The sequence below is a fragment of the Ciconia boyciana genome, chromosome 3 (assembly GCF_034638445.1).
Source record: "Ciconia boyciana chromosome 3, ASM3463844v1, whole genome shotgun sequence".
NCBI lineage: Eukaryota > Metazoa > Chordata > Aves > Ciconiiformes > Ciconiidae > Ciconia > Ciconia boyciana.
In genome coordinates this window covers 67,887,826-67,911,921 of record NC_132936.1, presented here as the reverse complement: position 1 = coordinate 67,911,921, position 24,096 = coordinate 67,887,826, and the positions used below count along the sequence as shown (strand labels likewise).

Genomic DNA, 24,096 nt, shown 5'->3' with positions numbered 1-24,096 from the left:
TGACAAAAGTTATGAATTATTCTTTTACCAGAGGAGCCTTTGTACCTGCCATTGGGTAATGCAGATTTCCCTCCAATTTTTCTTATAGCCTTGTTCACACTTCAGATTCAAATAATTTAGAAGATGATTTTGCACACTTTGCTTGTTTAATGCATCTCTGACTTTTCCAAAGCAATCTGCCCAATGCTAATTTTTTTGGGCAGACTGTAAATGCTAAATTGTAAGACATTAAAAGAAATACTCACAAGTCATCTCCTCCTTGCCCATTAGCATCTTTGCCGTATAACTCTTTGCCATAAACATAACTTGCATTTGTATTAGCACTTGCTAAAACAATTGCTATCACCAGAGCTGGCAAACCTGTAACACAAGAAAACTTGTAGTTTGCTTTGAAATCTCCTAAACCTTCAAAATCACCAGGCAAAGCTGAATTATTGATGTCTCCATCCCTATTGCTTTAGTACAGGGTATCCTGAGGCAGTGCTATGTCAGAAAACTGCACAGAGAAGTAGAAGGAAACAATTTTTCAAATAGCACAAATGTATAAAACTTTCCAGTACTTAATGGGCATTAATGAATAAGCTTCATAATGTTCTGTAAGGTAGAAAACGTTATTTTAGTATTTGATATGGAAACTAAAGTAGAATAATCTCCCTTAATTACTCAAAGTTAAATTTGCAATTGCACACAGGCTCTCATAATAAAGTGAGAAGAAGATTAACTATTACAAAAATGAGATCGATTTTTTTTTGAGGGATTTTTTTTCAGAGATGCTAATGTCACTTGATTAGGCTGGGGAACTGGGGAACTTGAACCTGTCATGTCTCCACTGCTTCTCTCAACTGTTAATGTCTTCTTTTTTTCTACAGCATTATATATCCTTTACTTAAATGTGTCCAAAAAAATTAAGTAAATGATGTATTTTTAATAATAATGTAAAGAGAATATTTTTGGAAAATAACAGACAACTACGCAGAAGAGAACTCTGTGCAGAGAGGTACAGCTAACACAAAAGAAACGTACATTTCCTGACATGCCTTATTTACATGTCTTATCCTTGCTATGACAAAACAGATTCAAAGGGGAAGAGGTTAATTTGCTTTTCCGACCACTCAGTCCTTGTCATCTGCTGAGGTTGCCAAAGAGGATGCTAGTTGCCAATGGAAAGACATCAATTATCAGCTGGACTGAGGTCAGTGCTCTAGCCATGAGGTTAATGGTTTTGTATTGTGTTGTATTATTTCAAACACAATATGTGCACTCAGGCAGAAGGCACAGATTCCCGATATAGAAAAAAATGAAGAATAAAAGCCTTGCTGCCTGAGCCTCGCAGTTATTTTTCAGTATTACATTTTCCATTTCAGTCCTGCAGTGTACACTGCTTAGGGCAGGGAGGATCGCTCTGTGGTTTAAACACTGTGCTGAAGCTCAGGAAATTTTGGTTGTTTCTGATTCCGCCATAGGCTTTGTACTTGTTGGCAAGAAACTTTAAGCTGGATAGAAAGCTTTTTGAAAGTCAATGCAAAGATCCCCATAGGCTTTGTAGTAACTGCAAGAGTTTCTGAATTCATTGTGTGGCACGGTTCTCCACCTCTGATACCACACTTAACATTTCCCCTCTCCCATTCTGGCCTCTCTGGAAAGTAAGACCAGATTATCTGGTCTCTCTGCTCCTCCTCAGGCTGTGAGCTGCTCCGGGTGGAGAGTGCCAGTTATGGTGTGTTTGCACAGAATTATACAGGGGAACTCGGTGACAGAGAGGGCTGGCTGCATGCCAGCACTGCCACGGGGCAGGGGGAAGGAAATGCCATGCTGATTTTGATTCTGCTCTGCATTTGTGATAGAGAGCTTTTATATAAAGTCATTTCAACATACATGCTATGTAAATACTGAATCTACTGAACTCACCCCAGCCAATGATGCAAAACTTCAGTATGTATCGCCGTATATAGGTGTTAAACACTTTCACTAGAGCAATGTACATATGAACGGCTTCTAGTCCCATCCATGTAAAGGTGGCCAGAAGAAAAAAGTGCAAAAGTGCAGCTACAGCTATGCAGAGGCCATCTATGTCAAACGATGCAATCCAACCATCAAGCAAGAAGATCAGGTTAAGAAAGAGCAGGGCTGTGCTCAAATTCATCAGGATTTTGGATGGATAATCTCTTCTCAACTTCCTAATGAGAAACACAGGTGCGTATGATTAATTGGCTTCAATCACTCAAGCCACTTACAGCAGCTGGGTTTATCAGTTTACAAAGCACAGGGATCTCCTCTTAGCCATAAGCTTTTGTGGCAATAAGGCATAGTGATGTGTACTCTGTGTGATATCACTGAAGGCTTCTCTTGTATATGGTGGGGGAAAGCCAACACTTCTTTCGGCCCTTAATGAGCTAATTAACTGCCACAACATTTTAGCAACTGATTTATTATTGAAAAACTTTCAAATTAAATATAATACAATGTGGTTTGTACTTTAAATGAAAATTGAAGAAAATGAAAAGAAAACTTTCAAAACATAGCTGACCAGAAGCTCATCTCTGATCATTTTATATGTTAATCTTTGCTTAATTTTTGGAATATATCGTCCAGTGCTTGCTGTTGTTTTCTGTTTTGTTGGGGGTTTTTTTTGGAGGGTGTGGGGTTTTTTTTTAATAGGATCTTAGGCAGACCGAAGATCAAATCAACATAAGAAAGTCAACATATGAACATTGAAATGTATGAACTGAGGGGCAAGCCAACAACTTCTGCCATCTTGGACCAGAATATTATACCATAGGTAATGCAATAGGAATGCAATCATTAGAGATATTTAGAACTCGAAAACCCCCTTTCCCCTGCCCGCCCCCCCCAGCAAACTATCCTTCTTTAGCAGCTACTCTGTCCTGTCCTGTTACAGGCAGAATGGTTCCTTTGTGTTGATATGACTTCATTTTCTCTTTTCACTGTTCACAGAACTGTATCACTTTAAAACTTTTGCATTCCCTTGAGTCGCTTTCACATTTCAGTAGGACTGCTGTTGAGATTGTAACACTTCACAATTTATCTTAATTTTATTCCTCTTCCCACTTCTTTCTGAAGGGCTCTAAAATGTAATTGTTCTAGTTGGAAATTTATCTTCTTATACTTAGGACTTATGCTCACACAGGCAAGTTTTTTTGTTTGTTTTTAAAAAAAGCCTGGTTGTGGATTTTAAAATACTACATATTGTTCAGAATCTAGAGGATACTGTATTCCCAAAAGAGAAAATTTTGAGACACGTTAGCCTTGTTGCCCAGCCAGAGCAGCACAACACATTGGAAACAGGAGGAAAGAGTCTGAACTTACGTCCCCTGGAAAAAAATTTCCACTTACAGCATTGTGACCATGATTTTGCAGGGTTGTTTTTTTTTTTTAAACATAGATTTCCCTTCCTAGACAAATAAACCATACCAACCATATAACTACTTTATTTTATTCATCACATACAGGTACTTCCTTTGTGATGTTTTTCACAGAATTAATACTTACTCAAATGCAATATATGTCAGAAGAGTTGCAGCTGAAAATATAGCAGATATCCCACAGCCTATGTAAGTGATAAAGGTGAGGACCTTGGTATTCTGTGGGTCTATTCGGGTAACGGTTCTCTGAAGGTCCTACGTGAGAGAGGAGGAAGAGGCATCCGTTATAGCAAACACCTTTTCCGTGAGCACAACGCTCTTTCTTGGTAATCAGTCAAGTAAAACTCAAAAGCACTTTGGCAATACCGCTATAACCCTGACATTAGGGTTCATGTTTACTGAGTATACTTAGTCTATAGTCACCTCTCACTTCCTTCCCATAGCTCTTGAAAACATTGTGCTTTAAGTGCTATAACTGCTGGGATCAGCAGATAGAAAGAGCCTGATACTGATCCTTATAATTCAGTACCAGGAACTCAAATGCCCTTCTCTGGAAAGATCTCCCCTTTTCAAACTTTTTAGTTCCATTGCTCATAGGCAACTCTCTTTAAGAAGATGTAAGATTTACAAAAATGTAATTTGAAAGTATTCATACTGAAATGTGCACTATTCTGGGGAGTTTCTGATATCACTCCTTGTTATTAAAAGTTCGTAAGAGTCAATGTAGCTAATCATCAACAGGTGAAACCAAGGGCAAGATATTGCTTTTTGGTTTTATGGTCTGTTTTCACATGCAAACTACAGTTATAAATAGAATTGGTCAGAAAAATAGTGACAAAGACAACATTTCAAAAAAACCTGGAAATGAAGCAGGAACATTCTGAGGATTTTTTTTCCAGTTTTCTGTCCAACTGTAATTGCCACATAGTACCGTCTGAGAATAAATGCCAGTGTTATTTCCTTTTTTAAGGACAAGAAAAAATGACAATGTTTGGATCTATATCACTGTGGAGTAAATGTGCGCAAATACTAACATATAATAGTGTCCATTCTACAGCCAGTGTAACTGTTGTCCCCAGCAAAACCATCTAGCAGAAAGAAACCAACAAAATGCTACAAAACTTGCCATTCTTCATAGGAAAAGGAAGGAGCTGTGTGCAGTTTTTTATACCCTGTCCCAACCTTATATGACAGTTTACATATATAAGGAGAGTGTTATTTGAAACTAATTTAATAGCTAAATTAAAGTCAGAAAAGATTATTCAAATGGAAAAGCAATTAAAAGGGTCAAAACTGTGTAAAAATCTATTGGAACACAGCCCAAATTCAAAGAACTTCTGCCTTATTTCCTACTGCCACAAAAGCGTTCAGGGAAGAGAAGGGACTCATTGAATATATGCTAAAGAAAGCCCTTTTTTTCTCTCTCCAAGGATGAAAAGTGAAACAAGACCACAATTTAGCTTGCAAGAAGACAAAAAGCTTGTGGCTTTTTCATATCTACATCTGAGCATGATGTGAAGAGAGCAGCTCTATTAAAAGGCTCTGGAAGGCTAAAGCTGAAAAAGTCAGTGCGTGCAGCTCTCTTGTGCGGTCAAGTCCTATGTGTCACTGCAACAAGTTAAATCAAAACCCAAATACTTCCACAGCATCGCTGTGATCAGGAGCAAGCATCTTTTCTTCAGGTATGTTCTAGAGGCCAAAGAATGTTAATTTCAGATGGAAAGAAAAGTTTCAGCCCGTTACTGGGCATAAAAAATCACCAAATGTTAAGAAAAAAGTATTCCATCTTTTTCATGTTGGGATTTTTTTCTCTCGAAAACACTTCACATGTGCAAATTGCTGGAGGCACCCAAATGCTAGAGGAATTATGCTCCTGAGGCTGAAGTGCTCTATATGGTTCCCTCTTTCATCTCCCTGATAGGCTATGCTCTACCTATCTCAGCCACCCAGACTGGAGACTTTGCCTAAGGCTCTGATAGAATACGACTTACACATTTTGTACCAGCCCTCCGTGGGCAGACTTTTTCCCAAGAGAAGGCCTATACTGCCAGGCATCCCCAAAGCTGATTAAAGCCATTTATAAGCAAACAGCAAATACGGGTTTACCACATTTCACGAGAGAAGGTATTGCTTTATAATTGTTGGCATTAGATAAAAATAAATCTTGTCAGGTTTGCAACCTAAATTTGAAAGGGGCAATTTAGCCCCTTGAATCTCAGGCTGAAAGGGAATTATTGTGCTCCTTTGACTTTTCATCCTCATTAGCAGTTTTACTGACTGTAGGACATTTTTCTTTCCCTGACTGTTTTCCCTGACAATGAGTCTCTTTTTTTTTGTTCTGCAAACAGCATCTCAACTTTTTCTCCTACTTTTTTTTTCTGCAAACAACTTCCCACTTTCCTGGTCTCGAAATTTCAAATCTACCTAGACTTGCTTCTCATTCACTTCCCTCTTGTTACACCCTCCTGTCTCAGCTGCAGGTCATTTTTGTCAGATTACATTGTTAAGGGAAACGACAGGGACCCCCTGCACCTTATGACTCATTAAGATCAATTTTTTCTGTTTCGCTAGTGGAAGTCTTAGTCCTGGGCCTTGGTTTTACAGTCCCTGACTTTCTTTTTCACCCAACCATGTCCCGGCTTTGAAGCTGGATAATATGCTGTTTGTATTTTGGTATCTCTCAGAAGTCTCAACCCCAGGTCTCTCGTGGCACAGTATTTTCAAAATTTAGCATACTCTTATGGGCACATTTTACTTTTTATTTTATAATATTTAGCCACTTGTAAAGATAATAATAATAATAATAATATACTTTCATTACGAACTTTATTCATTACCTCATTCCTGAATCCTTGTCACTAGCTATTTTGTTATGAAAAGATAACTTTACGACAATAAGGGGGGAAATGATGTACTATTATGAAAAATCACATGCAAAAGGAATAACCCAAGTAACAAAAATGAGAGTTGTCTTGACTCAAGACAAAAACTGCGTTGCAGTTCCTAGGAAAGATAACTTGGTGAACGGTGATTTTGCCTACCATTAGGACCCCGAAGTGCGTGAGGTGGTTGCATAAGCAAACCGTCTCGTTTTCATTGGACTCTGCACCCACTTGGCAGCCCACAGGGTTCCAGCCACCATTGCCACCTGCGGAAATGAAACAGGAGAAACTGTACTTTCCAACAAACTCATGTCACCCTCTCTTTTAACAGATTTCTCACTTCATCTTGTGCAAATGCAGAAGCGCTTTCTCAAATTGAATGGGTAAACATTAAAAACAATCGGGAAAGAAGCAAGTGTCAGATTTCCTAGTTTCTGCAGTGAATCACACCAGATGAGTGTCCCAGTAATGGACTACTGAGCAGAAGCAATAGATGGAGATCTGTAATAAAGGTAGGGAGCTTTTTGGTTAATGAGGGATGAATAAGAACTACTATGTGGATCACGCATTAAGACACACCTTAGTTTTACCCAACAATAAGATGGTTTTAGAACTCCCTTTTACCACACTGATGTGATGTCTGCACCTGCCTCCCTCCTACTCATATATCCCCAGGCACATGAAAGCATTTATGGCCCAGGAGCAGAGTCCCACCCTTCCTCTCTGCAGCATGTGATGCAGAAGGTCAGAGTGGATAATCCCAATCATCATTTGTGGCCTTAAAAAAATCCATGAACTAAACTATCCCCTACCCACCCCACCTGAAAAGGCCATTCTGAAAAAGAAGTAGAAAGATTTTATTTAAAAAAAATAAATGTTAAAAAGTAAAATCTGTATTTCTGATTACTTCTCCTTTCATTTTTTCCTGCTAAAATATGAATTAATTTTGTGAAACAGTTCATATTCTCTGAACTCTTAAAGACATTTTTGCACAACTCCAGGCAAGATCCAGCAAATTATCTGACTGGCCCTATAACATTACCTCAAATTCAAGACAGAATCTCCCAAAAGACTGTGAAGATGTTCCAAAACCACTTAAAACTCACCCCTACTCAAGCAGCCACTGAGAACATTTTCCTCCCTGTGTGTTTCTCTTTTGATGTGCTTCTTAAGTTTAGTTTCCTAACTAGGTTCTTTTTTTTTTTCTCTCTTTTTTATCCTTCTGCATTCTTCTCAGTTCTTCTGTCTGAATTTCCTGCTTTCAGCTACAACTTTGGATGGTAAATTTTATTTCTTGCAGGACTCTGTACTAAACCCCTCCACCTCAAATGCTACTGCTAAGGACAGTTACTCCTTTGCTCTATCTCTGTTTCATGGTAAGGAGAAGTAACATCTCAATAGTGATCTCTAAAATAGAAGGATCTGGAAAGTCATCCCAGAGAATGGCTTTGTCTGTGCAAAGGATGAAGAGCTTGAGTTTAACATCACACACGGGTTAGGCAGTAGTAATGAAGAATGAGCTAAAACGATGCCTTGTTAATGTGTGTCTCCATATGGGATCTCACTGTCCAAACTGTCATCTTTTTACAAGGTGCATGTTGAGTTTCTGACTAAATGAAGTTTGTGTAATGTAGTTCCTAGCCTTCCATGGAAGAAAAAACAGCTTAAGATTTGTAACAGGCACAATCTCACAATTAAATAACCCAACATTTTTTAAATGGCCAGTTAAAAGTATGTCTAAGAACCATTCATGTGTCAGATTAGAATTACTGTTTAATTTGCACATGCAGACAGATCAGTGAAAAACTGCTATCAGAAAAGTAGAGAAATTTTATTTACAAATTTAAAACGTTAACCAAATTTACATACAAAACTTTTACTAAGAATATTTAACATCTGGTGTTACAAGTGACCTTACTAACTAGAAATGATACAGTCTAAAGATTTCACCTAATTCTGCAAGGACTGATTAAGAAGCAAAAAGAGCCAAGACTGTGACTGATTTTAAAACTTAGACACCTTTATTCCTCTCATAAAAGAAATGACTGCATTTTTAAACTTACCATTTTTATTCATATCCCAGAAGACACAGGTAGGCTTAGGATCCTCCTAATAACACATTAAAAGCAGACCTTTTATATCTCTTCAGACATAAATCTTATCAACATATACATTTGCAACAGATGTTTTACTACATATCTTTTCATTTAATAAGCAGAAGAATAAATATTACTTGGATTGTTGAAATTTCATCTAGTGTCAAATTAGTACTTACTCTCCTAGAAAGACAGATCTGCCCAGATTATAAAATCTAGAGCACTGTTCCTCTGCACTGTTCCTTTTCCACATCCTCAGAATAATGAAGTGTTACTGTCTCACTAAAGTTATCCATGAGTACGATGTCTTTATCGAGTCTAAAGTGGCGGTTGTTTTGTGTGACTTTAAAATAATCATTATAATGAAATGTAAAGTAAAGTTAATGGAATTGTGAAAATTACAAACCAGGTTCTCATTACATAAACAATTTACTTAGGTATTGCATTTTAACATCTTCTTTCTTAACTCCTCTAGTGCTATTGTCTCTTTTGGAGTAGCTACTGACAACATGTCTGAGAACAGAGTCAAGCTCACACGTTTTTTAACTGAACCAGTATGTGCCAAAAGGTTGCATTTGGTCTGTATTTCCCTAAATGAATTGTAGTCGTCTTTTAACAATGTGGTTCTGTCCATTCTTCCTTTGCTGAAAAACACATAACAACAAAATAACTTGGGGAACTATTAACAAAGCAATTCATGCTTGATCAAAGAATTTAAGTCATTCTAAAGTTCCAGTGTTATAAATCGTGTCCCTGGTCACCGGTCACGAACACAGTCATGAACAGAGGTTTTGCCTACAGTTATTGGCACAGAAATTGCCTCTGAGTGGCAGAATCAATAGTCTTTCAGACAAATGTTAGACCATGCATGGAGTAGGAATGTGTGCGGATGGAGAGGTTATTTGTTTTCACTTTTTGCTTACTTGCTTTTGTTCTAGAGTTTTTATTTCCATTTGTGCTTATGTTCTTACTCAAAATCAATCAGGCTATATGCTCAGCCTTCACTATATATAATCTGCACTCCTGTTCCTCTGAAAAATCAATCTTGTCTTACCTGAATTTTGGTATGCTTAATTGTAACCTTCACACAATCCTGAAGATCCTGAATGGTTATGTTTCCAATACTGCATGCCACCACAAAACTTGTCAAATTGGCAGGATTTTCTGCATCCTTTGAAAGATTCAGAAAAATATAATAAATGCTTACACAGCACATAACATAAAAGCCAGAGTACACACTTTCATTTTTGCAGCGTGCCAGAATAAATAAGTTGTCAGCATTTCTACACTTTTGATCGTGCAATATAAGAAAATTATGTTTATAAAATCAAATTATGGGTTTGCCTCATGGAAGTTTCTCTGTTCTCCTTATAATCATAAACATATATAGGCACAATTATAGAGAGAGGTTAGAAGGTATAAATTCCCCTTTTAATCATTATGTCTGATGCCAACAAAATTATAACTCAAACAATGTAGCAGATAACAACCCATGATATGAGTAGCTCATTTCCCTAAACAACAATGAACTAGCTTTCTTATCTTATTGTTGATGCTATTCTTTTTAGTAGATGCAAAGTTTTTGGAGAATAACCTGTTTTCTGTGTATAGTTGCTAAATAATCCTCCATCTTACAATGAATTACTAAGAGGTAGTAAACAAATTCAAAGCAATGTTACACGCTGTAGGAGATAATATTTTCTGCAACGTCTTATTTGATGGGAATTTAAATAGAAGACTGACGTTATCACTGAGCAATGCCATTTCTAACCTGCAGTCAAAAAGTACCAGGTTAAGAATTTTCCAAAAGAGAAGTTTTCCTTGGAAACTGATGATTTATTAAAACGGAAGTGCTTTGGAAATACTATTTTATTTTGATGAGCTTCCATTGAAACTTGCATAGTTACATGCCTGGTTGGCCTTATGGGAAGCTGGGAAGCTTGGTCACTACCTGAGGCAGATCTTGGGTCAAATGAAGTCTATTACCACTCACTTTCCCTCCAAAAATCTGGGCTGCCAAACTCCTGAACCCCCGTGATTCCTTCAGTCTAGGGGTTTTTTTAGCCTGACAAGATGTCAGGTATCAGCTCAGCACTGGACTCATGAGATCCCACCACTCATGAGAGACAGAATAGCTTCAGTTATTAAGTGCACATTACCCTGAGAAGAATATTTCATTTCTTAAGAACCATATCCAAAGTAACATAGCATTTCAGATTATACTGGAGCTTTGTGACATAATTTCCTAAAAACTTAAAAATTGCAGAGGAATGAAAACGCAGTTTTCTAGACAGTTCTTGAGCATTCAAACAAGAGAAAACCTCTTGGCTACCACCTAAATTTCAGCATCTGGCAAAGTCTGTGAAAGGCTTGGACAGATTTCTATGGGTTTCAGTGGATTCTCTCTCTAGCAGATAACAAAAACTAGAAATAAATATCAGATGGTCTCTTTAGGGAAGGCAATTTAATATATTCTTACTTGTTCTTAGAAAGGAATAGAAACAATGTGTGCATTAAAGTAAAATACAGATGACTATTTAGCTATAAGGCTGTGCTCAGCTAAAGTCAGGGGTAAGCTTTTAGCCAATAAAATATACAAAGGTACAAAGTAAAGCAATGCTGAAGCTAGCGTCAATGACAGAAATCTGGTCTAGTCTAGACAATCATTACAATTCACATATTTATCATATTTGTACATTATTTTCATGGCCTCAGAACTCATGAGGATGATCCTTCCGACCTAACTTTAGACATTGAAAAAGAAGATGTCTAGAACTGAAGCAGCCATTCTAGGGTGTGAAACTGGCACATCCAGGGCATAATCCATCTTACTTGTCCTATACATCTAGGTCAAATATGGGTTGTGTGAAAATAAGTGTCCATTTTAGAGGCTTTAAGGTATCCTGCCCAGTCTCCAGCTGCTATTGCAGAAGATCTCCCATCTCTTACAGGTTCATCATCACATCTGTCGGCCAGTTGTACCTTTGTACCTTGGGGTGTCTCAAATTGCACTACGCTCCTTTGTCTGGGGAACTGATGCCTACTCCTGCACTAGGATGAGATGTGTCACACCTCAATGGTGTCCATTCTTTTCCATCAACTGGCTTTGAAGGCAACTTATGGACAACAGTTCAGGCATAGGTACGTACATTGAACACATCTGCTCTTGGTGAAATGAATCCCACCCTGAATAGCTTACATCAGTTTTTCATATAGTCTTCTAAGTAATGTAACCATCAGATTTTAATGAATGACAAGATAAAACTTACTAGCATTCTCTCAGTTGCAATAAAAAACCCCTTCAGAGCTGTAAAGTATGATGTTTCACTCTTATGTTGAATGCTTATAAGAAATACAGCTAATAGGATTGGGATTTTTTTAATTGCAATTGGAATAAATATATTTATGAAATACTTTTATACTAATGGATAAAGTTATTGGGTTTGAGATGGCATGTGGATCAATTTATTTTTAGGCTTTAATTTTAGCTTTATTTATTTATTTTTTTTTAGACTTACTTTATTTTTAGACTTACTAAAATGTGAGGTTTACACATTTTTAATTAATTGTGTTGAGCATGTCACCCATTAATAGCTTGAAAAACACACAAAAAAATGGAAGGAATTTTAGTTGCAAATTTAGATGCAAATTTTCCTGGTTTTTGTTTTTCAATGACTTATTAAGTATCCCTTAGAAACACATTCTAGCACCATTAAAGGACACATTCTGACTTCACATGATTTTATGCCATTATGACAAGCCTACATCTGTATTCTTCTGGTTTCTTTATTAAATATATCCATCCTGTTTTTCTCAAAAGTGGGCTTAAAATGAATGCTATTTGAAACAGTTAAAGATACTTCGGGGTGTATTTCAGAAGGCAACTGCAGGTCATGGGTATTTTCTTGCCTAGATTATCTGAAGAATCTGGATACATTGCCAATAAAAACGATAATATAGGGACAATACAATACTAGAGAGTTCTGCGGATGCACAAGAGCCAAAGGTCACTTGAAATACTAATGGGAAAACAAACCAAAGGCTTCTGAGGCTCAGTCTGCAGTTCACTATGAAACAATGTTTCCTTCTTAATTAACTCATTTTTTTTTCAAAATAGGTATGGTTTTGGTTGTTTTTTCCAAGCTGCAAACTATTCCTAATTTTTTTGGCATCTACCATGCAGGAACTATTTATAATTACCATGTGATGGGACCCAAAGGAGAAAAAATCAAATCTACCTGAGTCCCTTTAGTTTTCAGGTGCAAGTATTGTTATCCTTATTCCATCTTAAAAGATGGTGTGCTTATGAGAACACATATATGAAAAGAAGAATAGTATGTATAGAAACAAATGTTCTCTGGCTGATGACCATCAGCCCAGAGTTTCCACTGAATATAAATAGTCAGCTGGATATGAGTGCCAACCAACTCTTTTAAGGAAAAGAGAAAGAAAGAGTACTCGGCAGTGTTATAGGCCAAATTCCCTTCTGATAGAAAAGAACCTGGCTCCACTGAGCATCAAGGACCTATATTAATGCATTTTAACATAAGTTATGCACTTTAAGAGGCCTTGCTACTCTACTCTGATTATAAGCAGCTGGGATCCAGTTTTCCATAGATCACCCTCCGGAAAAAGTTTATCTCACATGTGACAGGAATTTGCAGTCAAATCACTGACTTGAATTCACCTTGGGCACTTTGGTTATTTTGTCACTCTGAACATAACACTGTCTCTAGTGCCTACATCTGCTATCACCTTCTCATTCCTGTAACTCATGAGATGCTGTGAAATGATTACACTACAGGAAACTTTTAGCAGCTGCCTTTGACTCACCCTAACTGCAATGACTTAAAACACATCAAAGTTTACCTGAAAAAGACCATTTTTATTGAAGAAAGTAAATTGAGCCCTGGATATAACTTCAAACTCATCTTGACTTAAATTCTTCAGTAAACTTGGTGGCAGAACAACAGAAGCGAAGGCATTTGTATGATCCTTGTCAAAATCTATCTGTTAAATAAACAGAAGAACATGTTCAAACAAACACCAAACCATCCATTGTCCACAAATGGGTTCACACCCTTGCACAAAGATACCTAAACATGGGACTAGAACCAGTCAACACTAGTATGACCTGTACCTATGTAAGAGTTGATGCAATAAATAAATAAAAACAAGGCTTAGGAGGTTTTCCCACCCTTCCAGCATGAGATCAGCCTTCTGCTACGGGAAGGTTTAGACAAAAACAAACAAACTCCTCCGCTGCTATAATGATGATTTGGAAATAACGAGATGGCAATAATGGCAGTCATAATAATTTTCAGTAACCTTCTTTATGAGGAAAAGATACTTTTCCTCATACCAAACAATGCTGAGAACTGAAAAATATGCTTTGAATCCTTCTTTCTTAAGTTGTATTATTTGTCTTGATCTGCACATCTGAATTAATTCTCATGAGCTTTTCTAGTTTCTCTGTTACAGAAGGGAGATTTAAAAATAATTATTAGTGTCACCTCTATATTTATCATGCTACATAGTACAAAAAAGACACTTTCTGCCATCAATATAAGCTTAATCTATACTGGCAATGTGTCAGCTGAAAGCCCTCTATGGCACAGGGATGTAACAAGTAAGCAGGAAATAAATGAGGATGCAAACTTGCATTTCATTAGCTACCAGGCAGCAGTTCTATGACTGCATGCTCTCCCACCATGGCATACTCAAGGTGTGCCACCCTACCCATCAAAGGAAGGGGAGCAAGCCATCTCACAGTGGCTCTATAGTAAAAGCGTTCAAGACTTTTACTGTGAGATAAGGAAACTCACACTCCTGACTTCTCCAGAGGCAACTTGGTCATGTATTTATGCCTCTCATGATCAGTCATATGATTCTAAAAGCACCATTAGCTAGTAGAAAGTTAAAAGCCATAGGCCACTGATAGATTTATTTAACTTCTAAATTTTCACTGATTTATTGTGAAGAACAGGCACCCTTGGAAATTAGTAAGAAGTGGTTCACAGATATCTCCTGACAGAGCTAAATGCAGTTGAATAAAAGGTTTTTAAAGGATAATTCTGCCACATTAAACAGAAAGTGTGTGTGTGATAAAGATGTCCCATTAGGTATTGTCTGCAAATAGAGTGGAAGAGGCTTCTATAAAGAACTATGGATATATTACAGGAACAATTTAATAATATGAATCACCAAAAGCTAACTTAGTCAAAGGTTTGGCAAGAAACATAAAGACACGGGGGACTGAAATAGAATATTTCCAAATTGCCATGGATACATTTGCTTGATATCTACGTTAAGAAAAAAATATGAAATAAAATCTGGAAACATTCTGACATACAGCTTGAAGAGTTTAATGCTCCCTGATGAGCCTGGGATAGATCACCACATCACTGGTGAAAAACCTGGGCTTTCACAAGGGAATCTCCCTCCAGCAGGGATAGCAAGTATCTTTCCTGATAGGCATGGAAAATATAAACGGTGACCACAGCTGCTGCAGACTTTTCTGGTAGGAAGGATGCTAAGAATTCTCAATCAGCTGTTGGAAATGTAAAAGTCTGAGAACAAACTCATGTTCCAGTAGGAACATTATAAATAATTTGACGGAGTTTGGATTTTATGATTATTTAGACAGTGCTGTAATAAATGATTCCAGGGCAAGAAAATTCCTGGATGTCCTCAAGCCACAGATGGTAATTCTTATTATACATGCGAACATCCCAAACCTGACTTCAGAATTTTTCCTTTCCTCTTTCCATAAATACAGGATGAAATCTGGAGGAGAAACGTTCCTTTGATAACAAAGAACAATCAGCTATTGAGCTTCATTAATAACAGAGCTAAACAAAAGTAGATTCACAATCATCAAAAATTTCTAATAAAATTGATTCAAAGAAATTTTAGCCAAAATGTCTATGGAAATAAATATGTGAAAACTCAATTACATGAAATCCATTTGTATCTATTTAAGCCAGCATTTGAGTTTTGATCCAAAGTCTATATACACAGCATGTAAAAGGCCTGTAGCCTATTATATTACTATTACTTTTTATAGCACTGTCTTCCTTACTGTTTTTGATTTTTACAGTACATAGTACTTTATAAAATGATCAGACATTTATTATAATTGTTGTCTTGCCAATTTGCAGAGGGAATTAATTTGATTCCATAAGATGCTTATACTCCAGTGATTAGTCTTTAACTGTTTTCATAATGCCATGTTTTGTATGGGTTCAGATTTGGTTCTTCTGGCCCAAACAATAGTAGTTTTTTTTATTTTTCTGTTTAACCTTTTCTGTGTGTTTCTCCAAGTAAGCCGCACTGTATTTGAATGGTTAGACTCCTAGGAAACTGAGATTACATTACCTCTGTCATGGACTTCTTATATAACTGTGAAAAAAATACATTGCACTACATTTTTAAAAGCATTTAGGTGCCATAAGATGCAGACAGGCACATAGTGAAATTTAAAAAGTCTAGGCACCTCATTGCTACTGATTTCAACAGAACCTTTGGAATATCCCTATAGGTGCTCATGTACATCTCAAATGCTATTTCATAGTTTTAGATGTTTGAGCTTTTCTATTTGTGAAAAAAGAATAAAAAGTATTTTTGGGGTTATGACAAATATCTTAACTATAGCATCCTGTCTAGATACTGTAGCACTGGAGACCATTCTGCATTTTGAGGGACCTGTGTTTCTTTTATTTTTCATGTCTAGGCTGGTCAAGCTCCACATGAATGTCTTGAACCGCCTTGGACATCCCAAATGGCACAAGCCTATCAATCTACATGTGGACAACTGGATCAGCCTTAGGTCTCTGTTAGCAGTAGATGTTTAAACTATACTGGAAGGTTAAAGACCTGTTTTATCTGCAGAAATCTACATGTAGATACCTATACTTAGGTGTCTTATTCTAAAGCTGAAATGCATCAATGGAGTTGTTAGCTAGTGTACAATGGGTAATACAGCAGACTGTTAAAGATTATTTTCCCTTTTCATTAGTAAAGAAAAACTGAAAAGGATAAAGTCTGTTCTGGATTTGTAAACAAATTACTTTTCATCTGTATGGAATGTGTGAGCTTATCTGGGTTTCCTGTCACTCAAGGAAATACTACATTAATCTGTTTGGATGATTGCAGGAAAAAGGAAATAGAAAGTAGGGGGAGAATTGGGAGTTGTAAGTGGTTTTATAGGAACCACAGTAAACACACTTGGAACAACAGGCACATTTGATGTTCAAATACAACTGCTTGTTCTGTACCTGGAAATCAGATGCATTGTTCTGTGGACTGACACTGAAAGAACCACCTTTGAATGAAGTTGAGTTTATAGAAGACACTCCAAGTGCGAGATTTCGTGTTGAAATACTCATGGATGGTCCGGTGAACTGGATCTTTAAAGCCAACGCATCAATAGTTTTTAGAGCTCTAAAGAGAGAAATAAAATTATTCTAAAAACTGAGCACAGAAAAAAAAATACTGTGCCTTGTATGCTCTCCACATTTAAGATGATCCCCTTATTATTGATTATGTTTCTATCACGCATCTGTGTATTCACAAGGAGACTGGCAGGCTGTAAATTTATGCATCTCTGTTGAAAACAAAAGCTTTTCACTGACAGAAACTATTTGACTACATATCACTAGTCCTGAAATAATTTTCCAACAATACTTAGATCTATGCTGTGTCATGTACCAGGTGACTTCTTTTCCATCCAAATACTTTATCTTTGTCATGCACATTAATTTTAGTACAAGAAAAAATATTTGTATATCTAATTTGGAAAATTCATTTTGATGGAAATAAGAAAAGTTTTATTTTTGTACTGCAATTGTCTATATACGGAAGGATGAATCCTTCCAACCTTGCAGGTTGCTCTCAAAAGCTTGTCTTAAATGCAGAAATACTTACTCTGAAGATGATGCTGCCAATACACTGTCTGAACTGGTTAGAATATTGGAAAAAATTGTCACGACGGTAGAACCCAGAGATTCATCAATTTCTTCATCGTTCACAATCTTTTTGAGCTTCTGCACAACATCATTTACTTTGTCTGAGGTTAACTGCTGCCCTTCACCAGTGAGATTCAGAAGCTGATTGGCTATATCTGCTGCATTTTCTGTAAGTGTACACGTAAAATGAAGTAAAAAGAGAAAATAATGCATATCAGGCCTGAAGTAATTCAGAAATACAAATTTTTAACCTCATTGTTGAAAGCTAGAGCATGTTCTGTGGTACTTGTAATGAATACAGGATTTTATAATTTTATGAAATTTATAATTTTATGAAAAGTGTATAGAACCTGCTGATTATTATATATTGTCCTCATTGGCTGTGTCTTTCTTTTCCTCAATTTGCTTTGAGTTTGTAAATCATAACTATTATTGAAAGGGCTGATTGAAATAAAAAAAGGGGAAATAAGAAATAAAAAGCATATTTTCTCTCTTTTTTTCTCCTAATGCTATCCTTTTTTTTTCACTGGGAAAAACAGCTTCACTCTTGAAGTGAAACAAATGCATCCCAAGTCACTATCACTGACAAAATATTCACTCTTTTAAGCTTTGGGCAGAAAGTCTGACCCCATTGTAAATGTTTCAGTTCCTTCAGAGGATTGTACTCTTACTCAGAGGACTGGCAAGCACAACACACAAGCAAATTTCATGACAAGAATCTTCTTGGTAAGGAAAGTTTGATAGCATGTCCAATGGAAAAACATTAATGTAAATCACATGTTAAACTGTAACTCTGATGCCACCTGGATAGAAAACTAATGTAAACACTAACATTTTACAATATCAAAATATTTGAGATTTATTGGAATTTGCAAATAAGATTTTGAAAGAAGATCAGCCTTCTTTAGTCTGCAACTGTCTGTGGTTTTTTAATGTTGTGTTTTATAATATAGCTTTTGCTACATTTATGGTAGAATGTCCATTTTACATGAAACTATGTTTTCATATAGCCTGACTGCAAATACTCAATCAACTAAGGTAGGTAGCCAGGCTCCCCAGGACCACTCTACCTGTGGAGAGAGAAAGAGAGGCTTCTCCAAGAAAGCAATTCAGAACAGGAGCTTACTGGAGGTGCTCTGAATTACGAGAGTATCATTCTTTTCGCTAGCTCTGGCACTAAAAAAGGGGCCATGAAATTGTTGTCTATTTATTTTATTACTCCTTTAAGGCCAGAATGACATCAAGGGGTATTTTGCAAACAGAATAAATCTGAAAATGTCTGATCCTAAGCCCAGTGAAGAGAGTGGGAGTCTTTCTACTGGCACCTACAGGCATTGGAAACATTTAAAAATTTGTCTGAACCTGAACATCAAATTGAGGCAAGCTACTGCCTGCCTCTATTCTTGCTTAAATTACCTGAAGAGTTTGATTTAGTTCATTAATTGGTATTCCAGAGCTTTTCATGGGTGGGCTGAATTCAACTTGGTGCACTTCCCCAGAATTCACATATTTACTTTGCACTGATTTTTTAGAAAGATTTTAAACAAATTAGCACAAAGGGGGAAGATATTCTTCCTTAATGTAACTTCCTTAGAGTAAGCAGTAACTAAAGTCTACAAAACTACTCCTTTAGCCAAAGACCAATATCAATATACCCACCTGTGCAATTTCTCAGATCAGGCTGGCCCCAGTATGATGTATAATTCTGCAGACCCAAATAGCTAAAGAGGAAAATGACAAAATTCACATTAAATACAAAACAAAATTATGTAAATGTTTTGTAATTCTTTTGTAGGTGTCACAGTGGTCCACTCTTCTCAATTCACAATTTTCCTAGCAACATGGCCCCTAGTGAAATGAAATATGTATGCTTGACAGTGGAAATATGTGACCAATTAAGTGACAGTGCTGAGGGAAACCCTAATTCTTTTGGACAAATTCCCAGCTGATTCCTATACTGATTTGATAAACTGCATCAGTGGAAATTCTGGCCTTGTATTTCAGGAAAAACCCAAATATTGACACAAACTATTATGTCCCTATTATGGCCTAATAAGATGCTGTTTCTTTAATTTCCATTTGATATAAATGGCTTTGATCAAGTCAATAGCAAGCCATAATACCTCTCAGAAGAACATGCACAGGAGTCATGTGGAGATATAAACTTATGCCACCCATGAAAACTAGGGCAGGTCACCATCAGATCGAGGTCCAACGTGAGGGGCAGGTATAAAGATTTTTTTTTCAAAATGCTTTTTTAAAAAGCTGTACCATAGCAAAATACTCAGATATGGCTCCAAAATTAAACACACTTTTTCCTTAGTTTTCTTTCAAGACCATTGTGTTATCATAAAATGGCAAAGGCAGGATGGAGAATGGGAAAAAGTTATCCTTTCACTCAGCACAATAGAATAAAGTTATTCCTCAGGTGATCACCTTTATTGTAACAGCATGCTGGCAGGTAACCTACTGTGGGATACACAGGACTAGAAGAGACCATTAGAAGAGCTTCCTCTTCTCTCAAAACACATCCCACCTGTGCTCCATATTGGCAAAAGCTAGCGTAGGTAGAGGCAAGGAAAGCACAGCACAGTGCAGAACACAGTAATTTTTTTATGAGAAGTGCTGTACACGGACAATCAATGGTATTGTGCAGATCACAAATGAACAATAAAGATAAGCAATACTGGGTCAGCAAAGGCCAGAAACCTTAATTTTTAATGATTCTGAGGCTCTGACATAAAAGCAATTTGACTTCTGCACTACTCACTCTACAACAAAAGTTGGTCAATCAGAATCCAGCAGTTCTTGTACAAGATTAAGAGGCTGAGGAAGTGAGTTAGTTAAATATAATGCTGGTTTCTTTCCTGTTTGGCATGGAACCTCAAAGCTGATTCATATCCATGTTGCCATATTGTTTTCAAAAAGTAAAAGATCTGGTCTTCTCAGAACATGTTCCAGATGCAATGTGGACAGATAAGACTACTATATTGCATTTAATGGTGATCACCCTAAATACTGAAGAAATTAATTAATATTGCATCATCATAGCCATGTTCAAGGCACTCAAAGGAGAACAAAACCATATTGTTTGGGTAATATATCAAAGGAAGTAATAATATTCCCATTTTACAAATGGGAAATAGAGATACAGTGTCTAAATCTTTTGTAGATGTTCACAAAGAAAGCCTACATTAGGGAAAATTTATCCTAAACCTTAAAAACACAAGTTCAAATCTTTACCTAGAAGATTATCCCCACCTTCAATTATGAATAACTACTGGCAAAATGCTTGTTTCACAGGATTTCTTTTACTTTTCCTTAATGAGATGAGAGGTTCTGGATTAAACCAAATACACACCTCATCTTTATAGAATTTTGTTGAGAATTTCTTATACAAGTCAGATAGTAGTAGCGGAGTGGTAGCAAATGTGAAACTTTGGTTTTGGTAACATAAACATCATGACTTGAAGAAAGCAGTTTCATTCTATAAGAAGGTGCTCTTTTTATAGTCACTTTGAACATGTATTAATTGTGGGCCTCAATATGCCCTACAGAAGTGGTAGATGAGCTTTTTTTTCTTACCAATGAAGTACATACTCTTACTGCACACACATAATCTCTCACAGTATAGAAATCATCTTTCTGAAATACAATACCAGCCAATGGCAACCATTATGGAGGATGCAGTTTAAGTATATAACCAGAAAGTTGCATTTGAAGCTCTCAGCTTCTCTGATATTTGAACACCTACCAGGTTCTTGATGCAGTCTGAACTGAGCTCCCGTGGCATAACGTGAAGTTGGTCACAGTCGGTCTGGTATCTGGCCAAAAATAGTTTGGAGGGTTTTCTTCAGCTAAACATTTTTCTGTAAAAATAAAAATATATTAGTGTTAACGGTAAATTTCTTCATCTAATCCTCTTCCATCTCTTGTCCTCAGCTCATCAACCACACAGCTGTCTCAGCACAAAGCTGACTTCAAATGAAATGCTTGGTTATTATCTATGGAGTAGTGGAAATGGAGGGGTGCACAACAGGGGACAACATATACTGCTGCTGCTCAAGGGAAAGGATTGAATGTGCATGCTGCATCCACTTGCATTCCACCAGCCCCCACCTCCTCCCTCCAGAGGTAACGGCAATCTCTGACTGGAAAAAGTTGAATGGGAAAAGATGAGAGCTAAAAGGAGATTGATTAAGGGCAGCAGGTGGCAGGAGTACAACCAACAGGGTTGAGGAGTGGCATGAGGGGCCTTGGAGGTCCAAAATGTCTCATTATAGCTCTGGCTGTAAATCATACTTCTTTATCCTCAAACTACCAGAGGAGCTGTCAGGAACTGTCCCAGCCTCTTTCAACCAGACAGCAAAACACTGACTAAAGCAATCTGGACAACTGTGTTTGTGTTAAAAGAGATATCTTGAGCATAGCTCTCTGAGATTAGTGGAACAATGAGGGCAATTTAAAATCTGAAACAGTCACACCATTTGGAAATGTATGATTATTTTAATACATAAGATGCTTATTTATGGACAAGCAAACAAAATCTGTTGTGTAACAAAGCCGAAAACTACTTACCCACTGGATCAACATTCACAGTATGAAGCGTATATCCTCCTTTGATGGTCTCATTATTACTTATGAGCCTCTGTCGGATGTCTTCCTCTTCTAAATTGATGTTGTTCGTAGCATTATAAACCAGAAGAGCCAAAACCTCAAAACTGCAAGGAAAGTTATCCGAGTGTTTGAGTCAGAACAGCAGAGGCCAAATGTGTGGAAATAAAAATATCTGACAAACTCTGGTTTTCTGAGTATGGAACAGTGTCACCAAGACAATGTTGCTCATTATCTGTAAGTTATTATTTTTGTGTATATAGGGCCACAACAAGAAAGTACGGTTGGGAAATTTCATCCTCTAGTTACCATTAAAGAAGCATCTCATCAAAAGAGCTAAGAAATGTTTTCAGAAGATTTAGATTATTTTAAAAGATATTGAAAGATGAAAGTATAAAGTTGTGAGTTGTGAGTTCTAAATGGGCTCTAATTAAATTTAAAAATCTGGTTGCTGATGGCTTAGGAACTTAAGAGCTGATTCATCTCACCTTACAAAACTTGTCAGGATGGGACAAGTCATCCTCCAGAGGGTCTGCCTCTCCACTGACTACAGAGGAAGACTAGAATATTAACGAAGAACAGATGCCTAACATTTAAATGTCTGAATTTTGATGGAGTGAAAAACACCCTGACACACTTCTGAAACTTTTAGTCCTAATTAGGAAAGTCTAGTTGCTCAGATGAGTAATTCAAGTTTGAGCAGTAATAGCTGTTTTGTACTGTAGCCCACTGCTACTTTCTTGGGCATAAGAAGTAGTTCAAAGTGCCCAAGTCTCTTTCCTGTGAGAGAAATAAAACAGTCCCCACCCTTGTCCAAAAACATAACTTTTCTGGAAGGGAAATAATGAACAGAAAAGCAGTTCTAGCAGGACACAGGAAAGAAGCCCAGAGTGGAAGGCTCAAAAATTTCCTCCTGGGACACAGAAAACACATATTGGAGAAGAGAATATGTCGGTACCCAAGAGCATTGCTTGGCTCTGGCTAGTAGGAGGTGACGCCACTGAAGCATGGAACATTGGATCTCCATGGGAGCCAAAATGTGGAAAAAAGGAAAAAGCAAGCTTGCTTTGGGCTGTCTTCATCTTAGCCTTGCCCTTGGATACCCAGCATCCTGAATAAAGACAGACCTTTGCCGTGTGTGAGCAGTTCCTGGCAGCCTGGGAAGTGGCAGCACTGCCAGCACGCATGCAGTGAGCAGGGCACGCACTGAACCGAGCTGCTTTCACCAGCGGCCCCCAATGCAAGAAAGCAGCAGTGAGCTAAGGGGTCTTGCGGTCTACTTGAAGAAGAGTGGGAGAAAAAATCTGTAGGGGCGCTGCATGGGAGAGGGCTAGTAGGGTTTTCAGGTGCCCCTTCCTAGACAGACCAGGGCTTCATTTCCAAACATCTTCCAGAAAGACATCCCCATGATTACAGCTCAGAGCTGCACTTTCCAGAGGTGCCTAGTCTGGTACAGTATAAAACTACAGCTTAGTGCACAGATGTTGCTCTTAGATGGCAGATTTAACCCTCTTTCTGTCAGACATCATTCTGAAAACTGAATAACTCCAACCAGTGATTCTGAAGTACTCTTCAGAGTTAAGGCATTAAAAGAGGCATTAGAAACGTTAGAGGCATTAGAAAAGGCATTAAAAGAGCTGGCATTAGAAACAACCTCTCAGTCTAGGAAAAAAATAAAAAAAGAAAAGCAAAGCCCAAATCTCATAAAGAAATCACGAATGTGAACTAAATACTCCACACGTTCCACTGTTGCAGATGTAAGGAAATAAGTAAATAAATATATACAGTCCCTGGTTGGTGGGGTTTTTGTTGGTTTTTTTTGTTGTTGTTGAACACCAGTACACTTTTCTTTTTGCTTGCCTTATCTGCTGTTTTACTGGTAACATGTTGCTGGAGAAGAAGATAAAAATGTGGCTACCTGCTGGCTTGGCTTGTTTTTTCCCCAGTGGATGTATTTTAGCAGAGAAATTCCAGCTATCCCTGGCCAGGTTGCTCCTGCCCTGCTCCCAGAGATACTGAGTTCCTCCTAACATTCCTTTGGTCTCTGTGGAGTGTTTAACATATGGCAATAGGCTCAGTAGGGTGGATGTGCTTTAGCAGGCTTTTGCTGTATACCTCTGATATATTACGAGGCACAAGTTTGTTATGGCATTTA

The 24,096-nt window shown here is 37.4% G+C and overlaps 1 protein-coding gene across 5 annotated transcripts in view; it reads right to left on the bottom strand.

The window, feature by feature from the left end:
• Positions 1–24,096, bottom strand: part of ADGRG6 (adhesion G protein-coupled receptor G6) — a 115,982-nt gene that overhangs the window by 15,929 nt on the left and 75,957 nt on the right. For all 5 annotated transcript variants that reach the window (XM_072855982.1, XM_072855985.1, XM_072855986.1 and 2 more), the window contains 12 exons: positions 21,906–22,048; positions 21,082–21,196; positions 18,987–19,048; positions 17,287–17,494; positions 16,638–16,803; positions 13,231–13,371; positions 9,416–9,532; positions 8,329–8,374; positions 6,425–6,531; positions 3,511–3,638; positions 1,909–2,177; positions 246–360 (listed from right to left, as the gene is read on the bottom strand). In XM_072855982.1, coding sequence (XP_072712083.1) covers positions 246–360; positions 1,909–2,177; positions 3,511–3,638; positions 6,425–6,531; positions 8,329–8,374; positions 9,416–9,532; positions 13,231–13,371; positions 16,638–16,803; positions 17,287–17,494; positions 18,987–19,048; positions 21,082–21,196; positions 21,906–22,048 — 1,617 coding nt within the window. The remainder of the gene's footprint in view (positions 1–245; positions 361–1,908; positions 2,178–3,510; positions 3,639–6,424; positions 6,532–8,328; positions 8,375–9,415; positions 9,533–13,230; positions 13,372–16,637; positions 16,804–17,286; positions 17,495–18,986; positions 19,049–21,081; positions 21,197–21,905; positions 22,049–24,096) is intronic.